General features: G+C 49.8%; 2 protein-coding genes across 5 annotated transcripts; one reads left to right on the forward strand and one right to left on the reverse strand.

Annotated features, from left to right (window-relative positions):
* Positions 1 to 693: 693 nt before the first annotated feature.
* On the forward strand, positions 694 to 7,709 carry GCDH (glutaryl-CoA dehydrogenase). Of its 4 annotated transcripts, XM_003413342.4 has the most exons (12): positions 697 to 862; positions 948 to 1,065; positions 1,153 to 1,188; positions 1,392 to 1,535; positions 1,717 to 1,779; positions 2,057 to 2,227; positions 2,959 to 3,088; positions 3,170 to 3,386; positions 3,792 to 3,895; positions 4,154 to 4,279; positions 4,620 to 4,780; positions 6,377 to 7,709. In XM_003413342.4, exons 2-12 carry the CDS (start codon positions 975 to 977, stop codon positions 6,448 to 6,450), a joined length of 1,317 nt encoding a protein of 438 aa, XP_003413390.1. In that variant the 5' UTR covers positions 697 to 862; positions 948 to 974; the 3' UTR covers positions 6,451 to 7,709. The 4 variants fall into 4 exon arrangements, with proteins under 4 accessions (XP_023408107.1, XP_010591584.1, XP_003413390.1 ...); XM_010593282.3 differs by lacking the exon at positions 1,717 to 1,779 and having other exon boundaries at positions 695 to 862; XM_023552338.2 differs by lacking the exon at positions 1,153 to 1,188.
* A 250-nt stretch (positions 7,710 to 7,959) lies between these two features.
* On the reverse strand, positions 7,960 to 18,137 carry SYCE2 (synaptonemal complex central element protein 2). Its single transcript, XM_064280767.1, has 2 exons — positions 17,459 to 18,137; positions 7,960 to 8,803 (listed from the first exon to the last, which is right to left on the reverse strand). The coding sequence occupies exons 1-2, from the start codon at positions 17,566 to 17,568 to the stop codon at positions 8,533 to 8,535; spliced, it is 381 nt and encodes a 126-aa protein (XP_064136837.1). The 5' UTR covers positions 17,569 to 18,137; the 3' UTR covers positions 7,960 to 8,532.
* Positions 18,138 to 19,271: the final 1,134 nt, after the last annotated feature.

The raw sequence follows: 19,271 nt of genomic DNA on the forward strand, positions 1-19,271 counted from the left end.
CATAAAAACTCACAACTATTAACAGGATCACACAAACTCACAATTACTATGACAATTACACTCTGTCACACAGACACACATACTTAGACTCATATAACACACAGTCAATCCCCAAAACAGACATGCGACATGAAGACAGTCACATAACCCCCTAGAGAAACATAATCCTACAGAGACACATAATCTCTCAGGCAAAATCCAACCTACACTGTCACACAGATACACCGTCATAGCCCCATAGCGTCACACGTCACAGACACACAGTCAATCCTACCCGATACAGATACACACTCAGGCACAATCACACACACAGACACAGTGTCACACGCAATCACTCACGCAGCTACACGTGCTTCCTGGGACAGACTGTCAGGTGGGGGCTATATTGGGATTGCCCATCCATTGCACCTCACCCCCAGCACCCCGTAGCGGAGACCCTGAGGCCTGTCCTCCTAGTTTCCGAGACTCACCGAGACTCATTTCCCTAGAGCCTCAACATTCTAACTTAACACCGGGAGCCCCGCCCCGCGCCCAGTACAGGCCCCCTCCCTGCAACCGGCCAACCAGGAATCAGGCAAGCCCCCTCGAAGGGCCAGTCAGAGCAGGAACTTGTCTGGCCAATCAGGTAGGCATACTGATCTTCCGCCCCTTTTTTGTTTTGCCTCTTAAAGAAGTCAGCATTCTTTTGCCTGAGGACGCCGGCCTGCAGGGACGGGGTTGCCATGGCCGCTTTAAAAGGCAGAACCGTGGAGGTGCCGGTTCCTAGGGAAAACCAATGAGAAGTCTCCGCCCCTCCCATTGCTGCCTGAGGTCAAAGGGCTTCTTTGTACTGAGGCCTTAGCAGTGAGCCCCCGGACTCCGGGTAGGGAGTGGGCGCCAGGGGCCGGGGGGCTGGGGAAGAGGTGGGACGGGGAGCCGCTCCGCTTTGACGACCCCATCTTCTCCAGGTGGGCTGTGCTTGTTCCGCTGCCCGCATGGCCTTGAGAGGCGCCTCCGCGCGGCTGCTGAGCCGCCGTCCCGGCCTGCGAGTTCTGCGCTTGTGGGGCTCGGCGGCGGCGCCTACAGGTCCGTGCAGCCCGGGGGTGATGTAGGGAGGGAGGAATTGGTGGCTCAGGACTTTCCTCGGGGGACTGTCCTGTTCTGTGTTTGCAGAAAAGAACGGGAAGACACAGAACCGACCGGCCAAATGTAAGATAAACTCCTCATAACGCCGTGCGTCTGCAGCCCTGTCCACCTGTCTGCCAGCCTGCTCCGGGTGGGCCCTGTCCTAGAATCCGAGCGCTGCACGCGCGGGAAGGCGGGGCCGTGCCCAGAGTCAGTAGCACTGAGGTAGTGAGTTTCCTGTCCCTGCGGAACCGGAGCAAGACTGAGCCCACATCCCCACTTTCTAGCCTCGCGTCCAGAGTTTGACTGGCGGGACCCGCTTGTTCTAGAGGAGCAGCTGACAGCAGATGAAATCCTCATCAGGGACACCTTCCGGACCTACTGCCAGGAGCGCCTGATGCCCCTTATCCTGCTGGCCAATCGCAAAGAAGGTGCCTGGATGGGCAGGCGGGTGTGCACCCTGGGGCTCCCCTTCTTGCTGGGGTGGAACACCCCTCACCAGGCACACCAACTCTGCCAGCTCTAGCCAGGCTTCTGGGCCCCTCTGCCCTGGGGCTGGGAGCTCCGGTGCACTAGAGCTGGGCCTGAACTCAGGCATCTGTCCCTTGACAGTTTTTCATCGGGAGATCATCTCAGAGATGGGGGAACTGGGCGTGCTGGGGCCCACCATCAAAGGTAGAGTCAAGCTTCTCTCCACACTCTGCAACCCCCACTATGTCCTGAAAAGTCCGGCCCACCCGTCTCTGAGCTACGGTTTCCCAGTCTGAGAAGTAAGGCTATTAACCTTCCCACTAAAAGTGGCTGTGCAGATGAAATGAATGAGCTCTCAAGTAGGACCAACTTAGGGCCCCCTCTTTGGGTGCCACTATCTAGCTTAGTCTCTTGGGCCCCAGGAGTCACTGCTCCTAGGTGGGCAGGGCTTTCTTTGTCCTACCTCTCCTAATCCCACTAGGATATGGCTGTGCTGGGGTTTCATCTGTGGCTTATGGGCTCCTGGCCCGAGAGCTGGAGCGGGTGGACAGTGGCTACAGGTCTGCAGTGAGCGTCCAGTCCTCACTCGTCATGCACCCTATCTACACCTACGGCAGTGAGGAGCAACGGCAGAAGTACTTGCCCCGGCTGGGTGAGCAGCTGTCCAGGGGGCCTGGTGGAAGGTAGACAGTCCCCATGGTTTGGAACTCAGGGGTGGGGCTATCTCCAGGGCCTGCTCTCTGTCCCCACCTTAAGGATAGTACCTATACCCACCCAGGCCCCCGGCCATACCCTGGGCTTCACCCCGACATCCGATCTTTCACCAGCCCTTACTTCCTAGGTGTTTCCTGAATCTCCCATTTTCTTGCCACCATCATCTCCCTCCTGATTTGTTTCCAGGCTTAAAACCTTTTTGTGATCCCAGTCCAAAGTTTAAAGTCTTAACTTCCTTACTGGGTCCACAAGGCCCCAAGTGATCTGCCCTCTGCTAACCTTTCCACTTCCTCTCTGGCCATTCTGTTGCCCGCTACTCCGTAGCCATGTTCAGTTACTTGAATTCACCAAACATACCCCTGGGCCTTTGCACATCGTGTTCCCTCTGCTGGGCACACTTCCACACACCATCTCCTTGCTTAACTCCTTTTCACTGCCCTGAAAACACAGTTTAGCCAATTCCTTCCTGACTTCCCTGGAGCCCCTCCTGATCATAGCATTGTGACTATGGCCTGGAAGGGCCTGTCTCCCCCACCATGGGGGTGCCATGAGGGCAAGGCCCCATCTGCCTTGGTCCCAGGGCCTGGCTTGGGACAAATTTTAGTTGAAGGGATAAATGTGGGCCATTCCTTACCCCACCAGCCCCAGTGACCTGCCTTGTCCCTGCAGCCAAGGGGGAGCTCCTGGGCTGCTTTGGGCTCACAGAGCCCAACCATGGGAGTGATCCTGGCAGCATGGAGGCCAGAGCCCGCCACAACCCATCCAGCAAGAGCTATACCCTTAATGGGGCCAAGACTTGGTGAGAAGGCTGGGGTTGAGCAGGTGGGTGGGCAGGTGGGGAGTGGTAGCCAGACCCTTCACTGCCCTGTCCCACTCCCAGGATCACCAACTCGCCTGTGGCCGACCTCTTCGTGGTGTGGGCTCGGTGTGAAGATAGCCGCATTCGGGGCTTCCTCCTGGAGAAAGGGATGCAGGGCCTCTCGGCCCCCAAGATTGAGGGCAAGTTCTCCCTGCGGGCCTCGGCCACCGGCATGATCATCATGGATGGTGTGGAGGTGCCAGAGGAGAATGTGCTGCCCAATGCATCTGGCCTGGGGGTGAGCAGGGAACTGGTGTCGGGTCAGCTGCTGGTGCACCTGTCTTGGGTAAGCCCTGTGCTTGTGGAGCCCACACAGTAGTGACTGTTGAGGCTCAGGCTCACCACTGATATGCTGAAAAATGGCCCCATTTTGGTAGCCATCTTGCTTATACAGGCTCTCTGTCCAGGTCACAGATGGGCCTGGACAAGCCTAGTCCTTTGATTGACACGCATGTGATAATCTCAAAGCCACATCCTGAGCTGAGTAGAACTGTGTGTAAATCAGGAGTGAGCAGGAACTGACAAGGCCTGATATGCAGGGCCCTGTGTGATCCGTAACAGCTGCCCCAAGTCCTCCTGCTTACACTGACTGCATGTTACTCAGAGGTGGTTCTGGACTGAGGCCTCCTTCTCAACCCTCCAGAGTGCCTTTGGCTGTCTAAACAACGCACGGTATGGCATCACGTGGGGTGTGCTTGGAGCTGCTGAGTTCTGTTTGCACACGGCCCGGCAGTATACCATGGACAGGTGAGTGGGGGCTGCCAGAAGTGGGGTGCTTGAGTGCCATTTCTTATCCCACCAGTGATTTCCTACCCCCTGCCCACCAGACCTGTTATTTCGTCTATGAAATGGCCAATAAAGTCCTTGCCAACAATTGGGAACTGAGTGAACGATACCGCGAGGGGGCTTGGGCAGCTTGGGAAGGCTTCCTGGAGAGTAGGGCACTGGGAGGGAGACTGGGGTATGGGCCTCCCTCTCATCCTTACCCATATCTTGCCCGTTTAGGATCCAGTTTGGTGTCCCATTAGCGAGGAACCAACTGATCCAGAAGAAACTGGCAGACATGCTCACTGAGATCACACTGGGTCTTCATGCCTGCCTGCAGCTTGGCCGCTTGAAGGATCAAGACAAGTATAGGGGCTGGGTGTGAGGTGGGGGAAAGGGGAGACAGCTGTGGCAGGAGAATCTCAGTCCCCTCCTGGGCATAAGGGGTGCTGACCCTGGGGAGAGTGGTCCTTCCCACCTGGTGGCCCCTTGAGACCCGCCCCTTCTCTCCTTCTTGGCCTTGGTGAGCCAGGCTAGGGATGGCTCTCCTGGCCACTCAGCTTGGGAACTCGGTGTCTGCTGCAGTGACTCTATGATATGGGAATCCTCCCTGGCTGGGTTTGCCCAGGGCATGGGATACCTGTCTGCCTGGAGGTAGGTCAGCTCTCTGTAGTCTTTTGTTGTTGCCTGTATGTTTCACAACCAGGGACACTCCAGAGATGGTCTCTCTGCTGAAGAGGAATAACTGTGGGAAAGCCCTAGACATCGCCCGCCAGGCTCGAGACATGCTGGGGGGTAATGGGATTTCTGATGAGTACCATGTGATTCGACACACCATGAACTTGGAGGCAGTGAACACCTATGAAGGTAGGACCAGATCCCTAGGGTGGTGGGTTGCAGGGGCCTCATGTCTGGGGAACATGGGTGGCGAGGAGCGCTTGGGGGCAGCAGGCTTAGTCCTATCGCCAGTTGTCACCTACTGGCAATGTGACCTTAGGCAAGTCACACCCCTCTGGTCCTCATCTGGAGTGCCTCCCACTGGGACAGCTGAAGTAAAGTGCTTGCCGAGCCTGTGGAGGCCCAGGGCAGGCCATTCCTGGTGTTCACAGCCCACTGCAGCCCAGTCCTTTTTCCCACAATGCTCGAGATGAGGATGTTTCTGAGACTCGATGCCCTCCTTGGGCATTCCCACCAGCAAGGAAGTGAGAGTGAAGCTAGACCCAGGGATTATCACTCCATTGTAGGTTAAAAGAAAAAACGGTAAATCGATTGCAAACTTGGCATTCAGACCTCACCCTGGTTGTGACTCACACTGGAGTTCAGAGCCCTTGCCTTGCGGGAAGACAGTTGTGTAAAAAGACAACTAAAAAGAAAAAAATTACAGGTGTGAGTCACACAGAAATAGAGGGAGACCTAAGAGGAGACAGGCATTGGACCTCTTAGGAAGAAAGTGAAGCTACGTTAGGCCCTGAGGGAGACATAGGAAGGAACTCCCCGAGGAGAGAAGGCGACAGCTTCCAGGCAGAGAGGATGGCTGTGGCTGTGCATGAGCCGGCGCCATCCCTGCATCTCCTGAAGACTACAGAATTAAGCCTGGGGGAGGTCCCACAGCCCAGAATCTTGCCTCTGTTGGGCAGCTGGATGGGACATTACAGAAACAGCAAGAGGGAGGACAGTGGAGTAGGAATCAAAGGTGTGGGAATGACCCTGAGGACTGCAAAATAGCAAAAAAGGACTTCAGGTGGTTTTACACAGGGGAAGGATAGGGTCAGGTGTGTGTTTTAGGAAGTAAATGGAGTTATTTTACTCTATAAAAGGGAGGTGATAATCTCTGCCTTTGGCCCCCAGAAGCTGAGGAAGAGCAAATAAGAGCACAAGTTGGAGGGGCATTGAAGGCTGTGAGGGGTTACACAGACATGGGGGCTGTGAGGTGGGACACTCTGGGGCAGACGGGCTTCAGGAGGTGGGAAATCAGTTGTGGCAAGCGACTGATTTGCTGTGTTTGCTTTCCCATCCCTCTTGTGTGTAAGGAAGGCTCTGACCTGTTTCCACATAGCTAATCAGTTCTTTTAGCTTCTGTGGGAAGGAAACAATGCTTGGATGAAAATGTAACATTTAATCAACTGTGCTGGGGTGAGACAAATTTGCCATGTGTGGGGAATGCCACGGCTGGGCCCACAGCAAGGCTAGACTTACTGGATTTTGGCATCTAGCAGAAGGAGCCCTGGGCTTTGCCAATATGCATTACAGAACTGTGAAAAACCAACTTCCTCAGTGGGGCCCAAACGGTGGCCTCTGAGCCTTCTCGCAGTTGCTGTCAGTAGGAGGCGAATTTCCTGGCTTCAGCATTCACTGTCTTTGTGGGTCTGTTCTTCTTCCACGCTAGCAGCCTGGAAGATTGACTTTAAAAGGAAGTTGTGAGTTGTTAAAACTCCAAACTGACTCTGTATTTATCATGTTCAGGTACACATGACATTCACGCGCTGATTCTGGGAAGGGCAATCACAGGAATTCAGGCATTCACAGCTGGCAAATGAACACACTTCACCAGGGGCCTGGAGACTTCTGAAGCCCCTTTCCAGAGAGACGCCTGGGGGACGCTGTGCTATGAGTACTGTCAGAGAGGTGGGGGATAGCCCTGAACTTTCAAAAGGAACCAACTTTTTATGGTGGGAAATGAGGGATTGCTGACCTTTAAATATCAAAATTTCCCTTTTTAAGTCATTCAAATGTACTGCTTAAAAAGAAGATGGACTTCTCTGTACAGAGATTCTCAGTCCATTTTTATCTGAATGACAGTGACCCCATTTGCCTTGGAAAAGAAGCTTCACTTGAGGGGGAGTAGGAGAGAGAACGAAAATGACATTTGAAGCAACCTAACGTCTGACAAAGCAAACCCCCGCACACCAGGAGTTTACTCTGTGCCCTCTGACCCTCCCTTTTCTGAGGGGTAGGGCCTTACGCTGGGTGTGGAGCAGAACAAGAGTAAGAGAGAATAATAAAGCATCTGCAAGTCCAACCCCCCACTGTCAGGCCACCTTTACTTGTAACCACCTGAGAAGTAGTTTCAGACAAAACAGAAACCAGCAGGTCTGGGAACTATGGGTCACTGGGACGCGGTGCGGTTTTTCCCCTAGAGCAGTCAGGCCCGTGTGCAAGCCTTACAGCTCTCCTGTAATAAATAACCCTGGACTAGGCACTGCTTTGTCAGGGCTGTAGGGCTAGAGGCAGAGGGATGGTCTCTGCCTGGCAGGTGCAAGGGACTCTGTCCTTTCGGTTACCACCACTATAGTTAGCTCCTTGGCGTGTCAGTGCAGATGCATCCTATTACAGGGAGCACAAGACCACAAATGAGAGGGCAGGAGTACAGACTGCAGGCCTTTGCACTTCTCGTTGCCCCTGTGGGGTTTAGGGTTGGTGCCAGAGCTGACTTCTGGTTTCTGTTCACATTTACTTTCAGCTTAGCTGCTACAGCCTTCCTCCTCAGGCAGTCTTCCCCGCCCCAGTGCCCCCCACAACCTCAGTCCTACCTCAGACTGGACACACAAGTCTTTGTACACGGTCTCCACGGTGTGGCAGACTTGTTTGAGCTCTGTTTCCAAATGGCTGATCTTTGCCATTTTCTGAGTGAACTCTTGCAGCTTTTCCTGAATAATCGCGTTGTGGTGATTATAAATCTGATACATCCTCTCTTCTAACTTCTCTGTCAGATCCGAAACCTTTTCAAGGATAAGACATATTCTTGAAAAGTCAAACAAGGCAAAATAAAACATTTGTTCTAAGTGGACCTTTTAGATTTCTGCGGTTTATCTTATAACAATGGTAAAAACAATTCCAGTGACTGGGGGTAAAATGCCTGTATGTTCAATGTTTTTTAATGAGCAGGATGCAAAATTGTAACAGTAAAAGCTCAACCATGTTAGGAGCAAGTACACAGAACAGAGCCTAGAGGGAAATATACAACAAAGCAGCCCCTGGAGAGTGGTACCATAGGAACATTTTTATACTTTTTCTACTGCATTACACTTTTCTGTACTCCCTAATTTTCTATGACGTACCAGGGTGTGTATTGATAGGGATGGGAGGGGCAAAACAAGGGAAAAAATCGGCCTGTCATCAAGAGATGACCTGTCATCAAGAGATGAAACGTGAAGTAAACAAGCCGCTCCACACACAGGATCCACTATACATTCTGAAGAAGCATCAGGCACAAAAATGAACATCAGACCTGAGTAGCTGGCTGAATTGGATACAAGCCCACCCATGCCTCAGCTATGTGTTAAGGAGTCCCCTGACACTCCCATGTAGATCATTCAGCTTCTGGAGGAAATATGGGTGTGATAAAGTAAGCTATGCCTCAGCACCCCCCTACCCCGCCCCATAGCCATTAGCCATTGCATGAAATAAGAGGGCTGGCTTTGGATGCAGAGGGACCTTGGTTCTTCATCCTAGCTGCCACTCTGTCAAATTATTTCCAAACCTTAGTTTTCTCATCCACAAAATGGGTCCAATCTCTTTGCAAGATTGAAGGAAGGGTAAAACGAGATACTATATGCAAGTTGCCTAGCACCGTGCCTAAAACATAACAGATGTGAAATGATGGTTTATCCCCTCCCCTTTTACATAAGAATACCCACCCCCTCCAGCTGAGGTTTCGCTGTGGGCCTGGGGGAGTCTGTCACCTTAATCTTAAGGCTGTCCCTGAAGTTGGTCATGAGTGCGTGGTCCTTTTGCCTGCTCTCGTTGATGTTTTCGATGAGCTCCTGGGCTCTTTTCTTCAAAATCTCGATGCTTGAGTCCAGAGAAGAAAAATAGGATCCTGACTTCCCTTCCAGCATCATCTGGCGGTTGGCGCTGGAGGTAGCAATAGAGGGGCTAGAAACTTGACTTCTGAAATTACAGAAAACTCAGATCAGCACCAAATTCTCCTGAATGGCTGATTTGAATTAGCTACATGGTGGGAGAAGAACTGTGTTATCTGCCTCTCCTCAGAGATAGCTGGCACTTTTCCTAGGTTATTTCATTCACACGACCACCCTGAGAGGCAGGGGTAGTATCCTATCTTATAACTGAGAAAACAGACTCAGAGGTACCAATTAAATATACCTTTTAAGGTCCCAGAACAAGAAAATCCTCGGGACCCCACAGTTTTAAAATACATCTGTTGATGCTGTGAATAGCATAGATGCTTTCCTCACTGACCACGTCGTGTCACTACCCTGCTGCTTTACCAAGGTTTTTTACATTCCTTTCCGAACCTGCGGGTGATGCCCACAGCATGGAGACCACCTGGGGCTAATGTGCCTGCATGTCTCTGCTCCCAGCTAGGAAGGCAGACGCCTCTTAAGACTTAGCTGTGTTTGTTCCACACCACTTGTGAGTTGTGTATGTGACTAGACTACAATGATGTAATTTAATTAAATATTGTGAAATGAAATATGCCTGAAAAGTGAAAATTTTGGCTAAAAAAGCCAAACCGAATGAACAGCTAGAAAAAACAAATATCTAGAAAGGACCACTCCCTAAGCATTCTTGCAAAAAGACGTTTTCCTGTGGAACAAAGGATTCTAGCCTAAAATTAGGTGTTCCAGGTGGCACGGATGGTTTGCGCTCGCCTACTAACATAATGGTTGGCAGTTTGAACCCACCCAGCAGCACTGTATAAGAAAGGCCTAGTGATCTGCTTCTGTAAAGATTACAGCCAAGGAAACCCTAGGGAGCAGTCCTACTCTGTGACACAAGGGGTCGCCACAAGTTGGATGGACTTGCCTGCAGAGGGTCTTTTTAATTATATTGTTTAGCTGCAATTACTCTTTTTTTTTCCAGGGATAAGTGACAAAGAAAGAGGTTAACTCAGACCAGGGACATGTCTACATTTTAACATTCAGATTTTTGTAGCATCTGGATGCACGTGGATAATATAGAATGGATAGCTTTTTAAAGAATAACCATGCTTTTCATGATCGTAACAGAGTTGCAGGAATGAGTTCTGGAAAACCTGGTCTCTGAGTTCCCTGAGACCTCAAGCACTCCTTTCCCTCCTGTTCAAATTAAACTCTGGGATCCATCCATCACTGTAGTATCCTGCTGGTGGCCTCATGCCCCTCTTCTCTTTGACTTGTCACACCCAGCCACCATAACCCCAGTCTGGCTCAAAAAACCAAGTGCTTTCTCTTTTCCAACACTCAGGATTGTGAGTGTTGCAGGAAAAATCACAACCCTATAAACAGAGTGTGAGATATACATAAAGTAATTTGGCCTTTGTCCTGGGTTCATGAGAGATAATCTCTAAAACAAACAAAAAACCCTTGGAATTTAAGTGTCTTCAATAAGGATTCCAGACCACACCTAACTAACAGGTTAGGTGAGGTGATGAGGTAACTCTGGGGTGGGGACTGGGCAGGTCAGAAAGATCCATCACTAATACCTCAGCATCATCTCGTACTGACTGACCTCAGGGAAGAGGGGCTGGAGTTTGCATCACATAATAAACTTTCCAATAAAAACTCTGGACACAGAAGCTCCATGGGCTTCCTGGTTGTTGAAAACATCTGGTCTCAAGAGGGTGACATGACCCCTTTGGGACACAAAAACTTGCATTGGGAACCCTCCCTGACCTTGCCCTAAGAGTCTCTTTATGCTGATGATGATTGGTACCCTTTTTTGCTATAATCAATCTGTAGGTATAACACTTTCTGTGAGTTGTTCCAGGAAATCATTCTCACAACTCGGAAGAGTCATTTCCACAACCCAAAGGAGTTGTGGGAGCCAGCAGGTCAGAAGTTAGGAAGCCCAGAAGGGATCCCAAGCTTGTGGCTGGCAGTTGGTAGGACAGTGAGATCTCGAGTTCTGACCTAGCTCCAGGTGGCTTGAGTCAGGGCGAGAAGTGCTGCACGTTGCAAGTAGTGTCAGACTTCAGAAAACTAAAAAGTGGGGATTTGATTTATGCTGATTATTATCCTGATATAGGGCCGCTGCCAATTCCTGGCTCTATCTTCTGGAGGGTCCTCAGGGCTATTCGCCATCTGGTCACCCTCCCTCTCTCATTCTTCCCATCAGTCAACCCAAGCCTTCATAATTCACCTGTCCCTGACCCCCGCACTTGCTTCCCCTTAACCTGAGCAGGTATGGGAACAGTGCAGGCCAATAACTCCCTCTGCTTTCTGCACTCCCCCCGCCCCCCATCATAAATCCACAACCACCCTTCCTCTTTCCAACCCTCAGTGGGAGAGACATTCTGTGCCTCTGCCTAGCTCCGGGTCCCATCCCTCATACCCTTGCCTCTTTTTGTATCTTTAATTTCTCCTTTTTTTTATTGGCTCTTTCCCCTTAGCATATACCACCTCCATCTTGAAAACACACACACACACAACCTCCCTGTCATCCCAGGTCTCCTTCAGCCAGCCACCTCTCTTTTCCCTCCCCATCATGGTCAGGGTTCTAAAAGAGCTGCCTATACTTTCTGAGTACACTTCCTTATGTTTCACTCACTTCTCAACCTGCTGCCATCAGGTTCCTGTCCCAGGTCTCAAGTGTAACAGCTCCTTTCCAGTGACATGTGGTTAAACCAGCAGACCCTTTAGACTGTAACTCCCTTGACCTCTCAGCAGCAGCTGGTGCTGTTGATCACTTCTTTACTGCCACTGCTTCTGAGTCGTCTGGTTCGCCTCCCTCTGCCCTGGATGGATTGGCACCCCTTGGCCTTTCCTCTGTTCCCTGTACACTCTCTTCCTGGATGCCCTCATTCACACCCCTGCTGTGCAGCGAGGCCTGCCATCCCTTCCCTCTGCTGACCTCACAGGTTAATCTTCTGCCCACCACTCCACTCCACAACCCATAGCCTGTCATCCTCCAAAAGCACTGTTTCAGCCCCTGGGATCTCTCAGTACTCCCTTTTCCTACCTAAGTCCTGCTTCCTCTGAAAAGTCTTCCCTGGCTGGGTTAAGGGCACACGGAGTCACTATCTACATCTCAGCCTCCCCGAGTAGTCTCCTGGAGGGCCAGGGCCACATCTCATTCATCTTGGTATTCCCAGTATCTACCCCTTACAGTGGGCTGGGTACCCCTTGCAGCAGGGGTAACAAGTGTGTGCTGAATACGTGAATGCACGACTAACGAGGGCTCTCAGCACCATCCACACGCTGATGACTCCCAACCTTATCGTCTCCAGCTCAGGCCTCTCTCCTCAGCTCCCAATCAACACATGCACCTACCTCCAGGCTGTCTCTACCTGGATGTCCTCAAAGGTATCTCAAACTCTGTATTTGCAAACCAAAATCATTTTCCCCCCAACTCGATTTCATCTTTCTTCTTTTTGGTGAGTGACACCAAAAGCCACCTTACCTATTCCGAAGTCAGAAACTTAGCAGTCAGCCTAGAGTCTGGCTCTCTCTGTCCCTTCACATCCTATCACTATATCCTCTCATTTCTGCCTCTTAAACATCACTCAGATCCATCATGTGCAACCCCCCTCTTATAACTTCTCACCTGGGTCCTGGTGAGCTTCTAAACTGCAATCCAGTTCCCCATCCCTGCTTGACAGCTGAAGATGGCTCCCCATCAGCCACAAGATCAAGTCTGAATTCCTCAGCACAGCACACAAGGCTTCCAGGCCCCGGCCTCTACTGTCCTTTTCCAGCCTTATCTTCTTCTATTGCCAGCAATTTGGACCTTTCCGCAGCTTCACCAAAACACATCAGCTTCTGCCTGGAATGACCTTCCCTTTCTGCCTCCTTCACCACACAACATTCAGAGCTTCCGCTCCTGCACCCCCACTGCATCTCTGCCAAGCCTTTCTTACAGTGCTGATCCCAATGCTGTAATTAAGAGCCTATAACATCAGTAACCTCATGGAAGGGTGGGGACTGCATTCTACTCATCTGTTTTACAGAACCCCAAAGGCTTCAGAAGAGTCCCCAGGTGGTGCAAATGGTTAACGTGTGTGGCCTGCTAACTGAAAGGTTGGCAGTTCAAGTCCACCCAGTGGTGCTTTGGAAAATCAGCCACTGAAAAACCTTATGGAGCACAGTTCTACTCTGACACACTTTGGGTTGCTATGGGTTGGAATTGACTCAATGACAACTAGTTTAAAGGCTTCATAAATGTTTGTTGAATACCTAAATAAATGAACTACAGATGGAGCTGGTTGTAACATTCCTTCTCTCAAGGCTCCTAGTACCCTCAGTATGCCTTGTGGTCTCAACTTCTCCTAGAGTGTCTGAACAATTTAAGGATCCTGAAATTAAATTCAGTGATATAACCAGGCATTTCTTTTTGTGTAATTGTTCACAACCTAATTGAGCTGCTGATAGTTAAAAGTTGTTCTCTTCTAAGGCTCAAGAGATGACAGTGGAACAGGTTTTCATGGCAGCTATGAAAATGGTGAAAAATCACTTGGATTCAGTGAATTCAAATTTCTTTGTGGAACAAAGACCTGTATCAGATGTCTGCAGAGAGCTTCATTTTTCCAGTCCCTCCTTTGGGAATGTATTCCTTTCCATTTCATTTTTCTTAATACTCACCAGCTGTATATTAATCAGGATGCTAATGAGTCACAGGCTTCCCTGGGCCTGCATTCACCAATTAACTTTAATAAACAAAATGCACAGTGTCCTCTCCACTGGCTTCCCCCATTCCTGGGCCTGCTTCTGTTGCAGAACCCTGGACAGAGGCCAGGGAGTGGAAGTCAGCCCAACACAGCAGGCTGGGTGTACGTGGCCTGCACAAGGGTTGGGCTGTGGGGTGGGCACTCCAAACACATCGCTGCGCTCATCTATTATGGTCTGTCCTTCTAAGGATTCCCTAATTCAGCTGTGAGGATTAGGACATAGTTCCCAAGCAGGACCCAGACTGGCAGGGGGCCCAGAACGGCACGGAGGAAATGGGTCTCAGCAAAGAGACCATCTGTTCGCTCCAGGTAAAGCTGTGACTGGCAGACGTGTGAGCCAGAGCCGCCGCTTGTGACGCCCTCCCTCCGTGGCCTCTAACAGATATACAAGTAGACAATCCGCCAGCCACTTATGACCACTGCAGGCGGTGGTCCCAGGTGGGGAGGCAAGCTAATCATGCATTCAAGGAGGAACACAACAGAATCTCTGGCTCTCGGGCAAAACGATGTTTCACTGAAGTATAGCCAGGAAGGGGGAGGGTTCCAATAGAAGCTGAGGGCCCCTTCCTCACCCTCCACTTTTCTCTCCAGAAATGTGTTAACATTTTAATTGTGTTGCTGAGTGTCTGAGGCTGGATCTATTAAACGGCCCTTGCACTGGTTCTAATCCACCTGTTTTTCAGCCCAAAGCTCTTGTGGAACTCCTTTGAGTCTCTAAATTATTTGTAATTGTCTATGTTTCTTCACATAGATCCTGGTCTAGACATGCTATTGGCAGGCAGTAAGACATTATCAAATAAATGACTTCAACTATTTCCTCAGTTTTTCTGGTCTCCAACTGACAGCACACACCTAGAAACTGTTCCAGTCTGTGACCCACTTTAGAACAGAGGACTTTGTGAGGTTAAGAGGAAGCTGGCTTTATCTCTGGAGTCCTCAGGGCCCTATCCTGAGCCTGGCTTCTTCTCACTCTCTCCCTAGGTGAGCTCATTCACTCCACAGCTGCCAATGCCATCTGAAACGACAACTCCCCTAGTGCCATCTCCAGCCCCTACCCCCACCCTGAGTGCCAGATCAGAAAGGCCAACATCCCTTTGACATATTCATATGGATGTCCCAGTCACCTCAAACTCAACAAGGGTGAAACAAAACGCTTTTGCCACTTCCAAAGAAACCAGCACCTACTGGAAACCATTACAAGCAGGAAAGCTGGGAGCAATGGTGTGCTGGTAAGCACTTAGCAACTGGCTCTCTGGGAGAAGGTGGGAGGGGGGAGCCCTAATTTAGAGTGTGTGCCAATTTCCATGGTTCAAAGACTCACACCATAGCCAGTTTCAAACTACCAATGTGAAGCCACTAAACACCAAGTTGAGATGTGCAGAATTGGCCCTTGCAAACCAGGAGGTGGCAGATCCAGCACACCATGACCAGGAGAGATCCTCGACTCATCCCTTACCTCACTAAATGACCCCCCAGGGCCATCCACTTCTCTCCATCTCCCCTGTTAGATGTCTCCCCTGCTAGATGCCACCTCTGCAGGAGCTTCCCACCTGATCTCCCACATCTACTTCTGCCCCCTCCCAACCATTCTCCACAAAACAGCCAGTATCTTTTTATAACATGAACCTGACCATGTTGCTTCTCTGACCCAGCAATTCCAACCAAGGGAAATGAAAAATGTATGTCCACACAAAAACGTGTGCACAAATATTCTATTGCCCAAAGCAATATATAAATTAAATGCAATCCTCATCAAAATTTCAACAGCCTTCTTTGCAGAAATGGAAAGGCCAATCCTCAAATTTATATGCAAGGGCATGCGACCTCAAAGCAATCTTGAAGAAGAATAAAGTAGGAAGACTCACACTACCTGATTTCAAAACATACTATATAAAAAAAAAAAAGACTATAAAGCTACACTAATTAAAACAGTTTGGTGCTGGTATAATAACAGACATATACATAGACCAGCAAAACAGAATTGAGAGTCCAGAAATAAATTCACACATCTATATGATTCTATTGATTTTCAGCAAGAGTGCGAGGGTGCTAAGTCTATTCAATAGGGAAGAAGGAGTCTCTTAAATAAATGGTGCTGGGAAAACTGGATTTTCACATGCAGAAGAATGAACCAAGATCCCTGCCTCACATCATATACAAAAACCAAATTAAAATGGAAAAAGGACCTAAATGTGAAAACTAAAACCAGGAAATTCTTAGAAGAAAATGTAGGGACAAGGCTGTGGGACCTAGTTTTTAACAATGCATTAATATCTGACATGGCAATAAAAGTACCAGCAGCAAAAGACAAAATAGATGAAAGGAACCTCATGAAAATTAAATACTTTCGTTCATCAAAGGGCTTTATCAACGAAGTGAAGCGACAGCCTACAGATTGGAAGAAAATTTCAGGAACCATATATCTGATAAGAGTCTAATATCCAAAATATATATAAAACTTCTATGACAACAACAAAAGACAAATAACCCATTCAAAAAATGGGTAGAGGACTTGAACATTTTACCAAAGAGGATATTCCAACAGCCAACAAGCGCATGAAAAGATGCTCAATGTCATTAGCCATTAGAGATGCAAATCAAAACCACCATGAGAAACCACCTCACACCCATTAGAATGGCAACAATCAACAAAACCAAACCAAACCAAACCAAAAAACAGGTGTTGGCGAGATTTCGGAGAAGCTGGAACCCTCATCCATTGCTGGTGGAAATGTAAAATGGTACAGCTGCTATGGAGAATAGTTCGGTGGTTCCTCAAAAAGTTGAACATAGGCTTCCAGAACTACTATAGGACCCAGTGATCCCAATCCTAGCTATACACCCAGAAGTGAAAGCAGGAACACAAAACAGAAACCTGTACATCAGTGTTCATTGCAGCACTTTTTACAATAACCACAACGTGAAAACACTGGAAATGTCCATCAACAGATGAATATATATAAAAAAAAAAATGCGGCATATACATACAATGGAATATTACTGAGTCATAAAGAGAAATGAAGACCTGACGCATGCCACAGCATAGCTGAACCTAGAAAACATTATGCTGAGTGAAATAAGCCAGTTGCAGATGGACAAATCGTATGATCTCACTTATATATAATAATCAAATATATAGAAAACAAAGATTACTAGTGGTTGTTGGGGTGGGGGGGAGTGGGGAAGGGAGAGTTTTTGTTTAGGGGTCATTGAGTTTTTGTTAACGGTGTTGGAATAAGTTGGAAAAGGATAGTGAGAGAAAATGGTTGCGCAACTTGAAGAATGTAATCAATGCCACTGAATCGTACGTGTGGAAATCGGTGAAGGTCTTGTGTATATTTTCACCACCATTAAAAAAAAAAGAATCCTCATTGACGAAAACAGGCGGTGGACTATATGTGGCCTGCCAGCCGTAGTCTGCTGACCCCTGCTGTAGCGTCATCATTCACTCACCTATTCTAAACCCTTTCATAGCTTCCATCACACATTAACATCCAAAGTCTCACTACCTCTCTTACTATCTTCCTCTTACTTATGCTGGTCCAACAAAGTTCTCCCTCCTGGCCTTTCCAGGTGCTCTTCCTCTGACTGGAGCACCATTATCCCTACCCACATAGTTCCTTTGTCAGCTCCTCAGTGGAACCTTTCCTTATCCTTGGATTGAAACTAGCTACCCATCACACTCTCCCCATTTTTCTCCATAGCACTTATCATCTCCTATTATATAATCATGACTTTACTGTCTGTCTCCTCCTCCAGTGTGTCAGCTCACTGCTGTGTCCCCAGAACCTAGAGCCATCCCTGGCAAGAGGGGCGATGCCCCATTGATATATGTGGAATGGATGCAGAAGAGCAGACACGTGTGGTCTAGCGGAAGACAGGCGTGAAGGAGAGGGTCACAGGGCTTGTTTGGACCCGATGGGCCAGTTGGTCCTCACCTAGCTGGTCCAATACCAGCTTCATCATCGCGGTTCTCCTCGCCCTGCTGATGCTCCTTGCTATCCCCCAACAGCTGCAGCTCCTGGTCCTTGGCCTCCACGTGGGACATGTCCACCTGTGAGCACAGCCAGGCTTGAGAGGCTGAGGTAGGGAGGGACGGCACGGCCGGCCTCCTCCAGCCCCCTCAGCTCCCGGGCACCTCCGTGTGCCACTTCAGCACGGTGGGGACCCTCGTCAGAGGATGGCCAAGCTGGGGTGGGCACCACCACGTTGGGGCGGTGGGGTGGGGGCACCCTGCAGTGAGGGTCCAGGAAGGAGGCGGGGAGACCTGGAGGGGCTAGGCTGAGGGGAGAGACTGTGCGAGGGGCGCTGGAGGGCCAGGGATCTTAACTGGTGCCGTCTCAAGTCCTTCAAGGAAGGAGAAGAGGGGTAAAGAAAAGAATAATAAAAGAAACGGGTGCGGTGCATGGGTGTCTGAAACTCTCTCTATCCCGCTCCCGCCACGCGCCATGCGCGGAAGCCTGTTCGTCAGAGCGAAGCTGTCAGCGCGTCACTTAGTCCGTCAGTCAGGGCGCGGTCGGTCAGTGAGATCAGGGCTGGGCGGGACAAAAGGCGGTCCCATTGATAGGAGACAAGCTGGGGGCTCGGGCCTGCGGGAAAAGCCCGGCGTCGCGGCCGTTCTCTGCCCGACGCCCGCGCGAACTAAACAAGCTCTGCGTACTCCCTGTCGCTCCATCCCGCCTTTTCCCGCCTTCACACTCGCACCCCTGTGCGCACGCGCCAGCCCCGCCCCCAGCACGGACTACTCTCGCGCACGTGGCAAGGCGCGCGCATTCGGAACCCGCCTCGCTTCGGCTATTCTCTGCGAGCAGCGGGGCGGAGCCGGCAGTTAGGCGGCGGTTGGGCTGTGCAGAGGCCGCGCGTGCAGGCGGCGTCGGTGCCGCCTAGTGGGGAGGAGGGGGTTTCTGCGTGCGTTAGGTTCGCACGTGCGAGGACTCCGGGGCCCAAATGCTGACCCCTGAACTGCGGGAGTCCAGTAGGCATGTTTTCATTCTTTACGTCTCACTTCATCTGCTCTGCCCCAGGGAATCTTGTCAGATGAAAAATTCTGACCTTTCCCATCGATTACGACCATGGCTCCCTGTTGCCCTCAGTATGCATTTACCACCTTAATTCAGAATCACCTGTACTCTGTACACCCCAAAACCAGAAGCTTCTTGAAAGCATGACGAGGTCTTGCCCTTACAAGGTTGGGTCCACATCTCATAATAATAGCAATAATAATAATCCCTGAATAATAGTTACAATAATAACGATCATGTTCAGCACAGGAGCCACAGGCTGGGAGAAAACATTTGCAAAATGTGTGTCTAATAAATAGCTGGTAAACAGAATTTGGGGGACAGTGATGATTCCGTGGTAGAACTCTCACCTTTCATGTGCAAGACTCAGGTTCGATTCTGGGTGGATTCCTTCCATCAGTGGAGGCTTGTGTGTTACTATGATGCTGAACAGCTTTCAGTGAAGTTTCCAGGCTGATGGACTAGGAAGAAAGGCCTGGAGACATACTTTTGAAAATCAGCCAATGAAAACCCTACGGATCACAATGGTTTGATCTGCAACCGATTATGGGAATGACACAGGACCAGACAGCATTTCCCTCCATTGTACACAGAGTTGCTGTAAACTGGGGGCCAACTCAATGGCAGCTAACAACATAATAGTAGTGTCTTTTTATGTACTGAAGTTCTTAATTTTAATGTCCTACTCATCTTTTTCAAATAATACTTTACTGTGTTTTTGGTGAAGGTT

This window comes from Loxodonta africana, chromosome 3, assembly GCF_030014295.1.
Source record: "Loxodonta africana isolate mLoxAfr1 chromosome 3, mLoxAfr1.hap2, whole genome shotgun sequence".
Classification (NCBI taxonomy): domain Eukaryota; kingdom Metazoa; phylum Chordata; class Mammalia; order Proboscidea; family Elephantidae; genus Loxodonta; species Loxodonta africana.